Raw genomic sequence first — 17759 nt, 5'->3', positions numbered from 1 at the left:
GCAGAACATCATTTCTGGGGGGGAGTTGCTGGGTGCTGACATGTCCATTGGGATTTCTGGGGTGTTTTCAGCCTGTCACACGTTAGCAGGGGGATGCCCCAGTGCTCCATCTCTCTTGGATCTCCATCTGTGACTGCCACTGCCAAACCTCCTGTTCTTGCTGCTCTGAACACTCTTGACCTTTTATTAGAGAGGGGCTCAGTGGCTTGGCTGAACTGCTTTTTAAAAGTGACTTTTGGGCCTTGAGGAAGGCAGTTAAATTAAAAGGAACAGGTATCCTTTGTGGGAAGGAAGGGAGTTCTCCCAGTCCTGCAGCCCTGCAAGCTCTTGTAGCTGGCTCTTGATGCTGAGCTGGTTCTTTGGGAGGTTTTGAGGCAGTTCTGCTTCTTTCCACTTTTTCATCCAGTGTTATTCCTGTTGCATACATCTTTGGTTGAGGCATTCCAGAGCACCATCAGCAGAAGGCCATCTTTATCCTAAAGAAGGTCAGTTAAGGATGCTCCTACTTTTGCCCCTGTTTTGCTCCTCTTAGATGAATTACTTCTAACCAGGCATATTTTCCAGGTGCCTAAATCTGAGCTCACTCCTCTAAAACACAGCCCTGAAGATCTGCACACCATGGCAGAGCTTCTTGGCAGCTTTCACCTCTTTTCCTCCAGCTGAGAATCACTCTGCTCCTCTCTCAAAAACTTTAACCAGCAAACTTTGCAGAGCCTCTAAACATCTGAGTGCTGAGCTAGGTTTAACATTCACATTTTGATACTGACTTTTTAAAATTTTATTGTATATTCTCTGGTTACAGAGCAGAGAAGGCTCAGCTGAAAGTTCTTGCAGTGTAATTCACTTTGTTTTTTGCAGCACATTCAATGTCTAAATGGAAGTTGTGTGCCATAACGTGTAGAGCCTGGGGGGAAGAGGAGAATGGATTGGTTCTGTAGTGTTATTTGCTCAGTATGTGTCTATTGTTTGGGGTCATTTAATAAGATTTATTGCATTCAGACAGTGGCTGCCACACCTGGAAGTGCAAATTCTTGGCGTGATGGTGTCTAGGAGGACATTTATTTATATTAAGGGCTGTTCTGCTCTGGCTGTCGTGGTGTTGACTTGGGCAGATCCTCCTCCTCCCACCTGTCCTGGGTACAGAGACCTTTAACTTGTGACTTTTTTTTTTCCCCCCTTCACTTTGTCTTCTGTACAAGGTAATTATCTCCTGGGGAGCAGCAGAGGGACCTGCCACCCTCTTCCTTCTTAACACAAGGACCTTTTGAGAGGCAAAGTCTCTTTACTGTTTGCTACACTACAGCTATTGTTGCTACCCTGAGTATTAAAGACTGGAAATGCTTAGTGCTGGAAGACTCTTTTTTTTTTTTTTTTTGGGTCAGATTTTCCCCTTGGCTGTCAGGAGGTGCTAAAACTCCCAGGAGGGAGGAGCAGAGCCCCTCTCCTGCAGCTGCTCCGCTCAGCCCATCCCCAGAGGAACCCCTTGATGCTGGTGCAGAATTCCCCACCCTCCTTAGTGATGATGAGAACAGCAAAGAGTGATGATCTGTAGCTTGTGTTTTCCTGCAAACAGAGAGAACCCAGGGTCCCTTGATGGCCCAGCTTCTGGGTGAGCAGTTGTGTCCTAGGACATGGGAGGAAAAGATCTGCAGGGGTGGGATGCAGCTGCCTCGAGCATCTTCAGTCCCTGGGAGGCTTCACCCCATGGTAATCATGTGCTGCAGTTGGAAACTCTGGGTCTTTTTTTCCTCAAGTCCCTTAATATGGTGGGGGTTTTGTGTGCCAGAGAATGGTTTGGACTTTTAGCTCCTAAAAAAAATGATTAAGCAGCTCTGTGGAAGAGCTTGAAGTTGGGTCTTTGCTGGCAGTGTGCTGACTCCAGTCTTTGTCCCCAGAGCCACCTCAAAACTGCAGAGCCTGATCCAGGGAGAACCTGCAGTCTTTTAAAGTCAGTCTTTTAAACTGACTCAACTAAAGCAGCATTAAAAAGCTTTGGTATAATAGTTGCTTGTTCTATTGTCTGAGGTTTTGTAGAACTGTTCTACCAAAAGACAGCAAGAGTCCAAAAGCTCATGTCCTGCTCATTCACAGTGACCTTCAATTCATGGGATTTCTTCATGGCTGAGCTAGAGAAGACCTTGGGTCTGTGCTGCCTGGACTTTTCTCAAACTCTGTCAGGTGATAAATGGAATAAAAACTTCGTGGGAGTTTTTAGATGCTCTGCAGTAGTGAAATTTTGGGGGTAGTTTTTAAACTCCTAGTGCAGTATGTGAGGCATAGCAGGTCTGGAAAGGCTGTTTGTTGATTTTCTAGGACTTAAATTTACTTGCAGAAATCCTGCAGAATGAATAAATGAGTTGAGGTGCAGGATAATTTCACAAAAAAAAAAAAAAAAAAAAAAAAAAAAGGCAGTCAGACACAATTCTTCTCAAATCCCAGCAAATTCTGCCTGACGTTTTAAAATTATTTTATATGTCTTTTAATGGCCTTGGTTCTGGGATTATTTTGAAATGACAAAATTAGCATGGAGCATTGTGTGAACAGGGCACATGCCTGCCAGGACCTTTCTTTTTTAACATGTGGTAACTTGGAGTGAAATGTGATCCAGGCAGAAATAAGACACGCTCACTTAAGCCACAACCCTCATCCTAACATCATCTCCCACCATCAGAGAAGCCCCTTGCTCTGGTCCAAAGTTGTTAATGTAGTTCATCCTGCCCCAGCAGCCAGCAATAAAGGCAGGCTGGTGGTGTTTGAAAGCTGAGAATAATTTGATATTCCAGCACTCAAGTTAGTTTGTCTCCAAGTCACCAAAATGTTGTATGGAGAGCAGCAAGCACAGCTGAATCCCGATTGGGAAGGACATGCATGGCTTGCTCTGCCTGCAGTCTTTCCAGAAATTGTCTGACATGAAGGAGAACAAAATCCTGCTGGAAGCAGGGAGCCATTGCCTGGCTTGGAAGAGGTCCTGGATGTGGCCCTGTGTTCCCTGATTGCACAGCCAAAGAATTTTGTGATGAGATCTCCTCAGCAATGGGATTCTGCTTCTGAAGCCCTGGGTGCATTAAAAGAAGAAAAAAAAAAAAAAAAAAATTATCACCAGGCTCTGTTCCAGATGCTAACTTAGAAATACAAACAATAACACCATTAATATTGCAGACCCCAGAAATGCTGCCTCCTGTTTTCACTTGATGGTTTGCCTCTGAAACTTGAAGAGCACAAGGCAAATCAGAAAGCTTTTTGACCTCTCTTGCTGCTCCTGCTCTCTGAATGTCTCCCATGGTTTATATATTTTATTTTTTTTAGCTCACAAAAATTTTTAACTGTTCCCTGTGCAGCCTCCAAGTCTCCAGCAAGCTCCCAGGTGACCTAAATGGTCCAGATAAGTGTTCTCTTTGCTCAGGAAATCAAGTTCCACTTGCAGGCAGAGATTGTGAGCCCCAGAGCTTTGATTGTAATTATGCATTTTCCTTTTCATGCATTAGAAAACTCCCAGTTTGAAAGGGAAATGAGGGTGCTCCGGATTTTTGGTGTGGTAAGCAGTGGGTTACTGGGCTCTGCCACTCTGGGGGGATTTAGGTCTTCAGGAACATCAGAGCTCTGATCCCAGCAGGTTTTTGCATTCCTTGCAGTCAGCTGAAAAGTGGCTTTGTTTTCAAGAGTCTTCCAAGCTGTGGTTATTTCCCTCTTCTCTTGATGTCAGAACGAATCGTGTAGGAAATGACTGTGTTCAGTGGGTTCCTCAGCTCTACTCCTGGTGCTGTGTTTCTAAAACTTCCTTTAAAATGTCATTTTTCCTGATTGCTGGTCTGAGCAGCATTTAGCAAAACGCAGAGGTGGTGGCAGCTTGTAGCTGGAGATCCCAAAAGGCTGAAGCTGACAGCCCCGTTTCTGCTCAGCCATAGGAAGGTTGGAGAGACAAAAGCTATGGAAAGCATCCAGGAGGCAGTCCTCCTGACTTAAGCAACTCCTTGAAATTTTCTTTAAGCTCTCCAGGGCTATTTTGTTTGACCTTTATTTAGTTAGAGTATCCCTTCTAGGAAAGCAATTATTGCCAGCCCCTTGGGTGGTTGCTGTAAACTGGGTTTTGCTGTACTGGAGCAGTCGTGGTCCCAAGCTCTGTAGTTAAGCATCAGCTCTGGTTTCTAAACTTTTCTTCTTCAGCAGCTGAAATAATTCAATTTTGCTTTCAAGTCTCAGTGTAATAGTGGCTTGGGTGTTGGGTTTGTCTTTTTTTTTTTAATTTATTGAATTAGTGAGGAAAGAACTCTGTTTAGTCCAACACTTGTAGTTAAATTATTGTGTTATCTCACTTACATCAGAAGCTTGAGGAGCGAAGGCTTCCAAGAGCAAATCCTATTTTTACAGCTTTGAAAAAACTGCATATTTCAATGAGTCAGGCAGAAATGTAGAAGAAAAATGAAGCAGTTGTACTCATGAATCCTTACTCTGATAGCTTCATGAGTAAGTAGTGAGAAGCTTTCCATGAGTTTCTTGTGCATCTCTGTTAAGTGCCCCCACAGAGCTACTCAGTCTCACAAGACTGCAGTTTAATCTAGCTCAAGGACTTTACAAACTCCACAAATCAAAGACCTCTTTTTTTTTTTTTTCTTTCTTTTAAAATTAGTCCTCTAGAAACTAGAGGTAGCAGAGTGCTAGTGCTGAGCTGGTAAGCATTTCAGTGTCGATAAATTTTCAAATTTTCCCATGGAAAAAAACAACTTGCACTTAATAGGTGTATCCTAAATAGTGGTTTCTTTTCCTTTTTTTTTTTTTTTTGCTTCCTGGCTAACTGTATCCCTCTATTTATTGCTACAGCATAGCCTTAAAAATTCACAGGATGCTCAGCTTGATCAAATAACATGATGGAGACAGTTGCCTCTCAAGTGCTGAATTTCTAAACCTTGTGCAGCAGTGCTGCAGTGTGCTGTTTCTACAAGTGGAAACCTCCAAGGGCTCAGAATGAAATAAGACTTTTTTTTTTATTTTGGAATTTCTCTTTAGGTTCTCAGGCATTGGTTCAAAGACCTGAGCAGCTTTGTTTAACCCTGAAAATTTCTGGATGCTCAGAATGAAACAGATTTTTTTGTCGGTGCTTTTTTTTTTTTGTTGTTGTTTGGTTTGTGGTTTTTTTTTTTTTTTCTCTGGGAATTTCTCTTTTGGTTCCCAAGTGCTGATTTAAATGTATGAGCAGCTCTGTTTCACCCTGAAAATTCTGGATGTTTCCATGCAGGAGGAGGTGGTGTTAGGATACACACGTGGGTGTGTACACACAAACCCTCTGCAATTTGTCTGCTGGATAAGTTGGTTTGGGGGGCACTCTTATTGAGACAGAAACTGTGACCTTACCAGTGTATGAGATTCAGAGACTTCTATAGGAACAAGGTAAAACCACAGGTAGGAATTGCTGAATAATTACCTTTAGACCAACCTGAGCAAGAACCTTCCCAAGAGGGCAAGCTCATTTAATGGTTCCTAAAACTCAATCTTGTGGATGTCAATGGTCATGCTTGATTATTTGCAGCAGTGTTTTATGGAAAAGCAATAAAAATGCATTGGGAGTGTACAGAGGAAAAAAAAGGGAACAATAAATGCTTTTAGGTTTTCAATTGAGTCCCTTTGGTGTGACCAGGTAGAGGCTGTGTGTTTCATGCTGCTGTGCCTTAGCTATTTGAGATGTGTGTGTGTGTGTCTACCCAAACCACTGCTCTGCTCTGCTGGCTTATGATCGACAAGAGACCAGCAATGAGAGGAAAAAATTCTTATGTTTGTTTTAGAGAGAAAGCAATTACAGTTACGGTTAAAGGATTAACCTGTTTTTCCAGCTCCCTCTCCCCTTCTCTCCCTTCAGAGAGCCACACCAAGAGCTACAAAGCTTTGGCAAGAGGTAGAAAACACCAGGTCGTACACTCTGTATTATTCCTGTTGTTAATTACATCCTTCTGCTTCTTTTCTTGCCTTTCCTGGGCTCTGAAAAATAGCAAAGTGGTGCAGAAGTGACAACCAGAGAGCCCCAGGTATCTGCTGGCTTATTTAACTCAGAACCATCTCCCTGTGTTTGGGAGGAATGGAGGTTATGTGTAGGTGATGTTTTCAAGAACTTGGGGAGCAAGGAGCCCTGCTGGGAGAAGAGCTGGTTCTCAGATGATGTGAGGTGTTAAAGGTAGGCTGAGTGTTTTGGTGGATAAAACCCTGGCCTTTCAACCTTGGTTCCTGTCCAGCTAGAGATCTGGAAATAAATGAGTTTACTGCTGACACTCCAATCCCAGCAGAGGAAACTTCACACCAAAATGCCCCCACGTATCATTTGTCACGTTTGGCATCTGCTACTAAGAAAAGAGCAAGAAGTGACCTGGCACAGAGATGTAATCATCTTTCACCTTCCTGCTGGGGGTGGGAGCCTAATGGGGACAATCCAGAAATGCTTTCAAGTCTGGGCCACCTCCAGCCATCCCTGTCCTCTGCAAACTTGTTACTTGGAGAAAATCACCTGCCATTAGGTTTGTGCAAGGCTTTTGAAGTAGATTGGCTGGAAAGTCAGAGATGTTTGTGGGGTTTTTAGCTGTGTTTTTAAATTTTTTTTATATATATTTTTTTTTTTTTAGGACTGCTGTAAAAGAAAGTTGTCCTTGGAGGAGTAGATCTGAACAATATTGTCATTTGCTGGCCTCGTTTGAAACAGCTTGGGAGCTGCAGTGCATTTATTACATGGAATTGCACCTGGCAGCATTTCTGGGTGCATCTAAAGCTTCAAAATTTTGTCTGGAAAAAAACCAAAACAATGATAATAATTCAGCCACAAAGTAAAATGCAGCTACTCTATAAAAATAGGTGTGTTCTCTGAAGGCTTCAGTGAGAGCCAAGCTGGAGAGCATAAAAATTCTTTAATCCCAGAGATTTTTTTAGGCTGAAGTGCTAAGCCAGAAATGCTTTGTAAAGCACAGACATTTATTAAATCCTGCCATTTCAGCATCAGTGGCTGAGTTGTAGGAGAGGAGTGTCTGCCCAGGGGAGATGATAATTTCCAAGATAGGGTGTGCTGGGGAAACCCAGAGGAGAGAGGAACTGGAGTTTGGTTTGCTGGGTAACTTCCCTCTTGTGGCCACAGAGCCATAGGACCATGGCATTTCCTTCTGCACAAGCATTCACACTGAGGAGAGTGTTGGAAAATAGCAAGAGCTGAGGGGAATGGGAAAATTTAACCCTTTACAGAGGAAAAGAGGGGAATTAAACCTCTTCTCCCATTGGGTTGGCCCCCAAGGGGGAGGCAGGAGGGACACAGGTTTGGTCTTAGCACATATGGGGGCTTTGCCATTGCCTTCTGGAAAGTTTTAGGTTGAAAGCTGTTCTTTTTTTCTAGTGCAGGGAGATTGTGGGCTTTCTCTTTCTTCAGAAGGGATGTGATAAATGTCAAACTTTCAGGTTGCTGGAGAAAATATGCTACTCAAGAAATTGTCTGTTGGGGTAAGAACTTGGAAGGAGTGTGAAGGAGTTGATGCTTTTGGTGTTTGTTGCCAATCCAGAACTGCTCCCAAATTTCACTGACATAAGAAAATAAGCAACTCAGAGCTGTATGTGTTGAATTACCTCTTGAGTTGGTCCAGGCAAACCTCCCATCTGGGTAGAAAAGAGAGGAAGGTGCCTTGTGCATGTTTATTTGTGGGTTTACTGGACATTCTTGTTTATTTCCTGAGCCTCAGTAGCATCTCTGGGATGGTGGGAGCAAACAGAGCAGGAGACATTCTGAATAATAGGCTTGAAAAGTAGGTGAGGATAATGCTCAGAGCTGTAATCCAAGCTCTTACTGCATAAGTTGCAAAGGATTGGTTGGCTTCTGGACATGCTGTGAGTTGGTTCACTCTTTCTTTCTTCAGACCTATGGAAAAAAAAAAAAGAGAAAAGGTAGATACAGATAAAGTTATCACTGCCTTCAAAAGAGAGTTCTTTTTGGAGGCATTGTCTCAGTATTCTCCTTCTATCTCTTCATTTAGATAATGTGACTTCCCCCTGACTCAAAGGAAGTCAATAAGGTTTATCCCAGAGTCTTGGCACTCTATAAATTAAATATTAGGAGCAGTGTTTGAAGTTTAAAGCTCTCCCTCCTCCTCCTGCTAGCTCAGACTTGCTGCTGCTGTGCTTTTTTTCTTTATGCCTGAGCACCTTGCTGACAAGTGCTAATAACAACATGCCACGAGAGGGTCCAGTTGGAGTTACCACCCATTAAACATTCTGAACTTGTCCTTTTACTCAGAGATTGTGCATAATTAATAATTAAACAGTTTCAGTTGTAATGGGTTGACCTTCTTGAACTGTTCATTATTCACAAGGCAAAGGCATCACTCAAACTTTTTTCCTTTTTTTTTTTTTCCTGGTGCCCTTCCCCATTCCCAGTGTGTGTGTGTGTGTGTGTGCACAGTTTGGCTGGGTTTGAGGATCCAGAGGCTGATCTGAGCTTCTCCTGCAGCACATTCCAGTTTGTGGAAGTGTTGCTTGGATGCTTGGGGCAATCACCAGACTTGGGAACAAGGTGCCTGGGGATGGAAGATGCCAGTGGTACCCTGACCCTTATCCATTTGGGTCTTTACAACCATCCCCAATAGTCAGCTCTTTGTTAGGTTGGTGTTTGATGAAACTGAAAGAACAATTTTCTATTTAAAAATGAGTTTTATCTATACCTCACTCCTGTAAAATCTGCTTTATCAACAAAATTTTTTGCCTTTATGGAATGATGTCAGTGTGCAGGTGGGTAAAATAAGGCAAGCCATGTACCCAGGTAATACAGACTCAGTAGAGACATGTGTAGTTTTGCTTTATTTCCTTTCTCCCATCCCATCCCTTTGAGTCTCAGCCAAAGTCCAGAGAACTTCAGGATACAATATAGGATGTATTTATTTTGTGTAGTTTGGGAGATTTTTTTTTTTGTTTTGTTGCTGAAATTACAGAGGCAGCAAAAGCAAGGCTTTCTCTCAGTAAAGATAACTTAAAATACAAAATATTCTCACCTTGCTGCTGCTCAAGTGGTCTTCAGGGGGACAACAGCAGAAATTGAAATATCTTGGTCTTTTGGCTTCCCTGGGTAGATATGAAAACTAAAGAGATGGTTTCTCTTTCTAACAAAGGTAAAATGCAGCATTTTGAGGCAGCTTTTCTCTGTTCAGCTTTGGAAAGAGCTGAGGCTCTTTACTTCCCTTGGTTCTTGTTTTACTTATGATGTAAGGAGAAATTGGCTCTATGTCCAGGAGTAAAATTAAAGTTTTTCTCTGCACTGATCTCTTTGCCCTCCTTTCCCAGCAAACCTTTCCTTGAGATTGATGTGCTCTTCCAAAAAGCTTCCAGTTTCTCAGGCAAACAGCCAGTAAATGTGTGGGGAGCCTACATTTCTTGGGAAGACAGTTTGAAAAAAATCTACTTTTCATCCTGAGATCCAGTTGGTGTTCATCTCCACCCTCTTCCCCACATCCCATCTTCTCCTGGGAGCAAACCAACCAGGTCCATGGCAAATGGGACCAGTTCTGGATGGGGCTGGAATAGCTGCAATGGGCAGAAAAATGCACGACGAAAAAAAAAGAAAAATAAATAAGGAAAAAAAAAAAAAAAAAGATAGTAAAATTTAAAAAGATAACATTTACTTTCATCCAAGTGAAATTTTCTTGCATGCTTGTGCAGGATCTTGTCTCTGGTACAGGTGCAGTGTGGTCAAGGTGATGGTGCTGATGGAGCAGCCTCTTCCCTTTCCTGCCTGAGCCTTGGCTTGGGGAAACCAAAAGGAAACGCTGGTGGCTTCCCAGCAGCTCATCAGCTTCTTCTCCCCTCTCATAATGATGTTTCACTCCATTCTGGGTCCCTCATCTCTTTGTGATTGCAGAAATTATCACCTCCTAAATGAGTGTGAAGTGCAGGCTGCCTGGCCTGCTCCCCACCATCCATCCCAGCTGGCAGCCCCCTTCCAGGGGCTCTTGGAACCAGCTCCTCCTTTGTGTTTTATTTAAAATCCACAGCAGGGGGTGGTGGCTGGGCAGAGCCAGATCCCCAGGGAAGGGGCTCCCGTTGCTTCACCCTGTGGGGTTCAAAATGATCCTTAATGCCTTACCCAGACTTATTTCCCACCTGCTCTGCTTTGAGGCTGTCCCAGCGTTGGCACTTGAGGTGGAAGCCCAGGAGGGCTTTGCTGGACAGGAGAAAAGGATGGGGAGAAGCAAACCAGCCCGAGCTTCCCTGCTGGAGGAGCAAAGCTGACATTTTTGTTCTGCATTTTCTGTATTAATCCGGATAATTTTCCTGCGCGGCGCTTTGAAGTGGAGAAACTTTAATTGCCCTGCTTCTTGCCTTGTGTTCCATCCACTCTCCAGTGGAAAGCTTCCTATATTGCTGCCATTTATAAGTTTGGAAACAATAACCTCTCCCTCACCCTGGTCTAAGTTCAAAGGGAATTTGGGCACGCTGTATCAAACACTTCTCCTCTTCAATAGAAGGCTTTGAAAATCGTGAAGCAATTTTGGCTTCTCCTTTTCCTCTTCAGTTACTTTTGATTGAAATTGTATTTTCCAGCGGTTTCCAATTGTTGGGATTGGAAACAAAAGCCTTAATAAGAGTTCTAGTTAATTTTCTGTCTTGTAATTACCGATCTCATTTTTCTGATAATTGGCCACAGCAATTATATGTATATTTACTAATCACATCCGAGGCTCCGCACTCGTCTCTCTCTGCCACCATTGATAATGGCACACAAACACACACACACACACATTGCAGAGGTGCTTTTATCATCTTTTTTTTTTTTTTTTTTTTTTTCCACTACATCAAAGCTATTTCCTCCCAGTCTCAATAATGAATACATGCATGCATTTGACACAGTTGTGTGCTAGAGAAATTGTTTGGCTCCCACCAAATGCTGCACGCTCTGAGTTTCTTGCCTGCAGCGCTGGAAGGTTGTATGTAATGATATATTGCTCATCCAAATGGCCAAAGCACTCCAAAGCACAGGGAGATTAAAATAAGTCATTCCTTTGTTAATTTAAATAGGTGCATGTATCATACTTTGCAGGGTACTTTGTGGAGGGATGTCAGGGAGGGAAAAAGCCGCCGAAAGGTATTTTTAATAGCAAATGAGAATAGATGAGAATGGAGTCATTTGCAGCTGCCTGGTTTATGTGGCTCTCTTGTTCCAACTGTAGGTCTAATGAGATGACACTGTTAAAGTACTCTGCAGTGTAATTTCATTACATCCTGAGCTGTTACACTATAAACACAGTGGAGCTCTCTGTCATTCTTGGAAAAACTCCTAAATTTGTAAAGCCCTTCTTTGCAAATGGTGATGGCGTTTGTTCCCTGCTTGTAATTTATTTTTTTTTTTTTTTCCTTGTGCTTTTTCATTGATTTCTTTTTTCTTTTGGTAAATACTGGCTTGTTATTTTCTACCCCTAGACTGGTAAATCCTGTGGGTTTTTTTTCCCCTCTTAAAAATTCGTTTTGCCTTTTAAATCTCCAACAGACAGCATATGAGGACAGCCTCTAAAATGAATAAGTGTAAATAAACATGAGTGTAAATAAATAGCAAATGCAGTGAAAGAAACAAAGGTCAACACAAGAATAATTTCACAGCTCTTTGTTAATTACAAGACCATTTGTGTGTTACTTAAATAATCATTAATTTCTCATTTACACTTTCCCTACCTTCCTTTTTACCCTGTGGCTATCATTGTCCTTTTTTCACCTCCCCTCAGTGTCTTTCCACATGTTTTTACCCATTGTGTAATACTCATTAGTTGAAATTCAGTGTTTTATAACACATCCTCAGAAGAATTTGTACCTTTCTCCCTCAAATTGCCTGTGTGAAAAGGGGGGCTTCGACGCTTCCTTGGGTTTGCTTTTTTTTTCCCTTTTTTTTTCTTGTTTTGTTGTCGCTGTTCTATTACTCCCCTCTCCGAAAAAAAAAAAAAAAAAAATAATTCTAACACTGCTTCTTTTTTCAATCCAATCCCAGGAATCACCAGTCCTTCCAGCCGGGGAGTTCTCTGAGCCATTTGTACACTTCATCACTCAATGGTAAGCTCAGTTTGCAAACATGCCATGCCCTGGATGTAAATGATCCATGCCATTAACTCCCCAGCTCGCCCAGACCTTATGGCTTTCCTTGCATCCTTTCCCAGAGAAAAGGGACTTGGGGGCCTTGGGCAGATGGGGCAGCAAAGCTAAGCAAACTGTTTAAATTATGTAAACGTTATTTACACAAAGGGTCGTAAAAGTACTTACAAGGGTGGTTTGTTTGGAGTGGGTTTTTTTGGTTTTTTTTTTTTTCTCTTTTAATAAACCTGCCCGGAACTGGGGTGCTGAGATGCCTCAGAATTCATCTGGGGGGGTTAAGAGGCCACAAAGATTCATGTACAATAACATTCATGTACAATAACATTATTCAGACCTTTTTTAAAAATATTATTTAGGAAATTGCTTTGGTATTTTGAGCATCCTTGGTTAATTCCTTGGCTTTTCAGTAAATAATTTTAACTGAGAGTCGTATTTTGAAACACACCACTGGGTATATTTTCTTTCCTTGAAACTGAGTAGTTCATTGAAAACCTTTTAAATTAAGGAAGAATTGGGGAGAGGAGGAATATCTTGGATAAAGAATGCAGCTCTTGACTGGATAGGGAATAAAAATCTGGAGGGTGAGCTGTCCTAGAGAATAAAAATCTGGAGGGTGAGCTGTCCTCAAGAAACAAAGTGAAGGGAAAAATCTTTTCTTTTTTTAACTGTCTCTTGTCCCCTTAAAAAAAAAAAAAGAGGAAGAAAAGAAAAGAAAAAAGAGGTTGTCATTTGTGTATGGCAGAAGACACAAGCTTGAATTTTGCACAAATATGTGTTTGGGGGAGAAGCATCTCTTCTGCCAGTGAGTTCTCTGCTGGAGCCTTCCTGCTGTGTGCCACCGTGAGCTGTGATCCTAGGAAGGATCCTGGGGATTTCAGGGGTGCATCCTCAGCAAAAATTTGTTGCTTGAAACCCTCAGGCTCCCCCCAAATCTCTGGGTCAGGCTTTTCACAGCACTTTAAGGGTCTCCAGCCAGGGTCAGTGCAGCAAAAGTCATCTAAATCTGTATTTTGGATATTTAACAGGGGAGAAAGGACTTCCCAGGGCTGACGTGGGATGTAAAAGATAATAAGGGCACAAAAAGCATCCTTGATTATTGGTTAATTAAAGGAACTAAATAATTAAAGTTTGTGTAACATAGGCCTGTGTTTTCAATAGTTTCAGTTTACAAGGAGCAGAGCTGCAGGGAGGGCTCCGCAGCGACGTGATGTGGGTGGAGGGGTCTGGGCTTTTCCTCCTTGCCAAAAAAAAAAAAAAAAAAAAAAAGTCGGTGACAGGTTGATTTAAAAAAAAAAAAAAACTTAAAAAAAAAATCCTCATTGAGGCAAAGGGGAGGGATAACCTGTGTTAAAATTTCCACAGATGTCAAACTGAAGCCTAACTGATGGTGGCTAATAGCCTTGTTTTCCCTGGGGACGCAGCTACTTTGGACTGTCAGATTAGAACTGCTCCCAACCTCCTCGTCTGGCAGCTAACCCTGGGTTGTTTGAGGGGCTTGTAGTGCCTTGTAGGGAAGGTAAAATGTGTGGTTAATCCCCCCAGTTCACACCAGAGATTATTGAGGGTTTTAGGTAGAGAGTTGTGTGAGCGGAGCTCTCGTAGCGGCCGGCGTTACAGCTTCCAAAAAGCAAAAAAGCAAAGGAGAAATGAAATGGTGTTGAAGCAATCAATTGCTAATAAGTATGAGAGATGTCAAGTGAACGGCGTGTCAGACTTTATGACTTTATGCCAATTACACCAGGAACACTGGCTGTTTGGCTGTAATCCAATTAGTCAGTAGGCAGCTCCTGATGGTCACCTCTGTGCCACGTTATTGTGTTCCTTCATGCAGCTAAGCACAGCCTTCAATAGCTAATTGCACCTGTTGCAGGGAAAACTAGGACTATTTGGATGAGAAACATGATCTTATAAACAGGTTAATGCTGTGTAATGAACTATCACCCTGCAGGGTAATGGAAATAAATGTGAAAAAATGAAGGTAGAAACCCCAGGGTATTCTGCGTTCTCCTGAAGCTGTTTAGTGTCAGAGTTAAATTTCCCACCTGTTTGGGGAATACTTTGTGTCGAGCTCTGGAATAATCCCTGGCAAAATCAGAATCAACTTCCTGTGCCTTTGCAGCTGATGGGTTTCCTGCATCCCACAAAGGAGGGGTGGAAAAAATCCCAGGAACGTTTTGGCTGCTGCTGGGAACCCCGTCTTCCATCAGCATGGGGTAAAGTTGAGAAATAAACTTAAAAAGAAATCTTTCCCTCTGTGTTTAAAGAGGATATCTCCAGTGTTTAAGCAAGTAGAATACATGAGCAGTTGGGCTGATGTGAACCTCTTGTTTTTCTGACCCACAGCATGAAAAAGCAACCAAAGGAAAGGCCAGCACCCGAAGACTTAATGGTAAGTGAAACTTTAGAGCCCCTCACTTTGTCTGTGAATACTTTTAATTTATGTGTATAAAAGTGTATCCTTTTTATTATGATTATTTTCTCTTCACATTTGATTATTTCTTCACATGTGATTATTTTCTTCACATTTACAGAGAGCACACGAACCAAGGTGGAATTAGAATTCCACTAAAGTTGATGCTGTCACCTTCACCAGAGCCAAAGCTTCACGTGTGGTTTGGGGAGTTCATACAATACTTTTCACAGCCAATAACAAATTTCAATCAAAACCATTTTGATGCTTAATACACAGGGGGATTTTTTTCAGTTTGTATGTCCAGGGATCACAGCTTAACATAGGTTCCTCTTTGTCACCATTTGCCAGTCTTCACCTTTTAAAATTTGATGATTGAAAATAGGGTGTATGGTAAAAATACTGTGTTTTTAATGATATTTAATGACTTTGAATTAGCTTGGCTGCAGAAGGTTGGGTCAGTTTGTAGCTTTGGTCTGCCTGGAAAAGTGATTGGAATCCAGTGTTGGAATTTCAGCTCAGAGACCACTTCTCCCTCTTGCCCTTGTCATGTTTTCAGGAGGCAATGTAAGAGGGTACCTGCTCTCAAGATGATCCCTTGGGGCTGTGCATTTAGTGCAGAGTGCTGTTTTCACTGGGTTTTAACAGAAAAATCAAACCATTATTCCAAGTGTTCACAAAAACTTGCATTGTAGTCCCCAAATATCTTGGATTTTTAAACGTTTCATTACTTTTCTTTCCAGCTGTAACTTGGAGGTTTATGTAGAATCATTATAATTTATTTTCTATTAATTAATCTAAGGTTAATTTTAACATTTGAATCCTCTCACTTCTCTCTTGCATGCTGAGAACTACAAGTGGAATAAACAAGTGTTTCTATTGCAGCTCTTCTCTAGTTAAAGGCTAATCTCTGAAGATACCCTGGGGCAGGTATCTTACAATCCAGACTAGTCTCAATTTAGATCCTGGTTAGTAAAGTGTTTAAGTGTGAATCTAATTTTAAGGATATTAACTTCAATAGATCTACACTGGAAGTTAGGCACCTGCTTAAATACCTCAGTAAAATGAAGCCTTAAAATTTATCAGAGTTCCCCTTCCCCCCCTCCACTTTGTGGTGGTTTGTGTCTTGTACAGAAAGCTTCCACTGCCTTATTTTGTCTTTTTTATTAACTTTTGATGGTTGGAAAATTCTTGCAGTTAGTCACATCTGAGAAAACTTGGAACAGGTTCTAGAGATGTAGACACATTTACCTTGTGCACCATTATGCCATGGCTGGATAGCTTAGCTATTAAAACAAGAGAATAGGGTTTCATAAAACCTATATCTGTTTGTAAATGTATGTTTCAGTGATGCAATAGGCCTACCACTTATAAATAAAACATCTGCAGATCTCACATACCCCCATAAGTATATATGTATGTTTGTAAGCAATAACACCACTCCAGGGTGTAGAGTCATAAAAATGAGGCCAAGGGGTGAGTGCCTGCAGTACCAGGGAAGTGCACAGATTTATCTTTACAACTACATGCCCTGGAGTGTGCTGGTCCCCTCTTAAGGAGGTCTTTTTGGAAAATAATTTTAAAATTATAGCAGCTCAGGAAGAAAAGAAAACCAAACAAAAAAAAAACAAAAAAAAAAACCAACCCAAACCAAAAAAAAAACAAACCCTCAAACCAAACCTTTCTACTTTTTAAACAAAATCTTTAGTTTAATGGATTTTTTTTTTTTTTTTCCTTCTCCTCATGCTGGTTTGTATTCAGTTGTAAATGAACTTGCAGCAGCAAGGACTAAAGGCTGGAGTAGCCTGCTGCTGAAATAAAGAAGTGACCCAGTCCTTGCCTTCCTTGTGGCTGACCCTCATAAGATGCCCTAAATTCCCTCCCCCAGCATTCTGGGCTCAGCACCCTGTGCTTTCCTGTTCCAGGCTCACTATTAGCTCACTACTTGTTCACCCTTTACATTCTGGCAGCAGTGGTGTCAAGGAGCACTTTATAAAACTCATGTGCACATAAACATCTGCACTCCCAGGTAAAATATCTATATACTGCATTTACATGTACATATGTGTAGATAAATTACCCTATTTTGTTGGGAAAAGGGAAAGAGAACAAAAAAAAACAAGAGAAAAAGAAAAGAAAGAAAAAAAAAAAAAAGAAAAAGAAAAAAGAAAACAAGAAAGAGAACAAAAGCTGGTAAATAACCTCTGAATTTTAGCATTTCTGGTCATTACATCCTTTTTACTTTCATGTCATCTATTTCTGCAACCTCAGAGTGGGTGGAATGATGCAGATGCTATCAGTGAAATCCTGCTCTGCTCCAGGTCAGCTGCTTGTTGATTTAAATGAGAGCAGGATTTCACCATGTTCATTGGAGTTGGGGTTTGTTTAGTTGTTTAGTTTGGGTTTTTTTTTATTTAAAAGAAATGCACTTGCAAGGCTGCAAGGTGTAATCATCATTAGCTTGAGACAGAACAGGGGAGTGCAGGTTTTCCCCCCTGTGGGCATCCCCTGGACTGGAATTCACTCTTTTGTAACCAGTTTAATAGGGAAGGAAAATAGGGAAAAATATTAATCACTATTTTTCCTGCTGTCCTGATAAGCTGTGAGGAGTTAACTGCATTTCAAGAGCTGGCAAATGGTACCTGGAGAGCCAGATTGGCAACTCCAGAGAAGTTGTGGGGTTATGTTAGGGATGGGTTTGCCCTCTCTGTCATCTTAGGAAACCCTTTTCTGTAAAAGTAAATTGGATGGTAAATTGGGCCAAACCCAAGGCTGTATGAAATTCCTAGGTAAATTATTTACAGGTGGTCACTGTGCCTTTTCTTCTATTTTTCCAGCCACAAAGTGAGGTAGAATATCAGCCTCTCAGTGAATATTAATCAATTAATTTCTCATTCTTACTCATCAGTAATTTTCTTGTTTCAAAGTGTTTCACGAGAGTGATAAAAAAAGGTAATTTCACCAAACAATAGGAAAATTGTCCATCTTTATAATTATTCTGAACCTTGTGCTTACAGTGTCTGCTCTCTTGTCTCCAGTTTGTTCCCTTTTACGAAGAGAAAGGTTTGGAGTCAATTAAATAAAACACACCCCTGTTTCAGCCCCAGAGTTTTCTGCCCACCACTTTGGCATCTCTTTTCTCTCCCTTTCCATCCAGACAAGGAAAACCTCAGCAACTCAGTGTAAAGATTATATGGTGTGGCTTTGTTTGTTGTTTTTTTCCCTCCCCTTCAGCTTCCTGGAGCCATCCAAATCGTGAAGTTTT

General features: G+C 41.6%; 1 protein-coding gene across 4 annotated transcripts in view; it reads left to right on the top strand.

Annotated features, from left to right (window-relative positions):
* The window catches only part of MAP2K5 (mitogen-activated protein kinase kinase 5), a 127350-nt gene that overhangs the window by 90291 nt on the left and 19300 nt on the right, over positions 1 to 17759 (top strand). For all 4 annotated transcript variants that reach the window (XM_071754120.1, XM_071754118.1, XM_071754121.1 and 1 more), the window contains 2 exons: positions 11984 to 12045; positions 14428 to 14473. In XM_071754120.1, coding sequence (XP_071610221.1) covers positions 11984 to 12045; positions 14428 to 14473 — 108 coding nt within the window. The remainder of the gene's footprint in view (positions 1 to 11983; positions 12046 to 14427; positions 14474 to 17759) is intronic.

The sequence above is a fragment of the Heliangelus exortis genome, chromosome 11 (genome assembly GCF_036169615.1).
Source record: "Heliangelus exortis chromosome 11, bHelExo1.hap1, whole genome shotgun sequence".
In the NCBI taxonomy this organism is placed as follows: domain Eukaryota; kingdom Metazoa; phylum Chordata; class Aves; order Apodiformes; family Trochilidae; genus Heliangelus; species Heliangelus exortis.
This window is presented reverse-complemented; position numbering and strand designations above follow the sequence as displayed.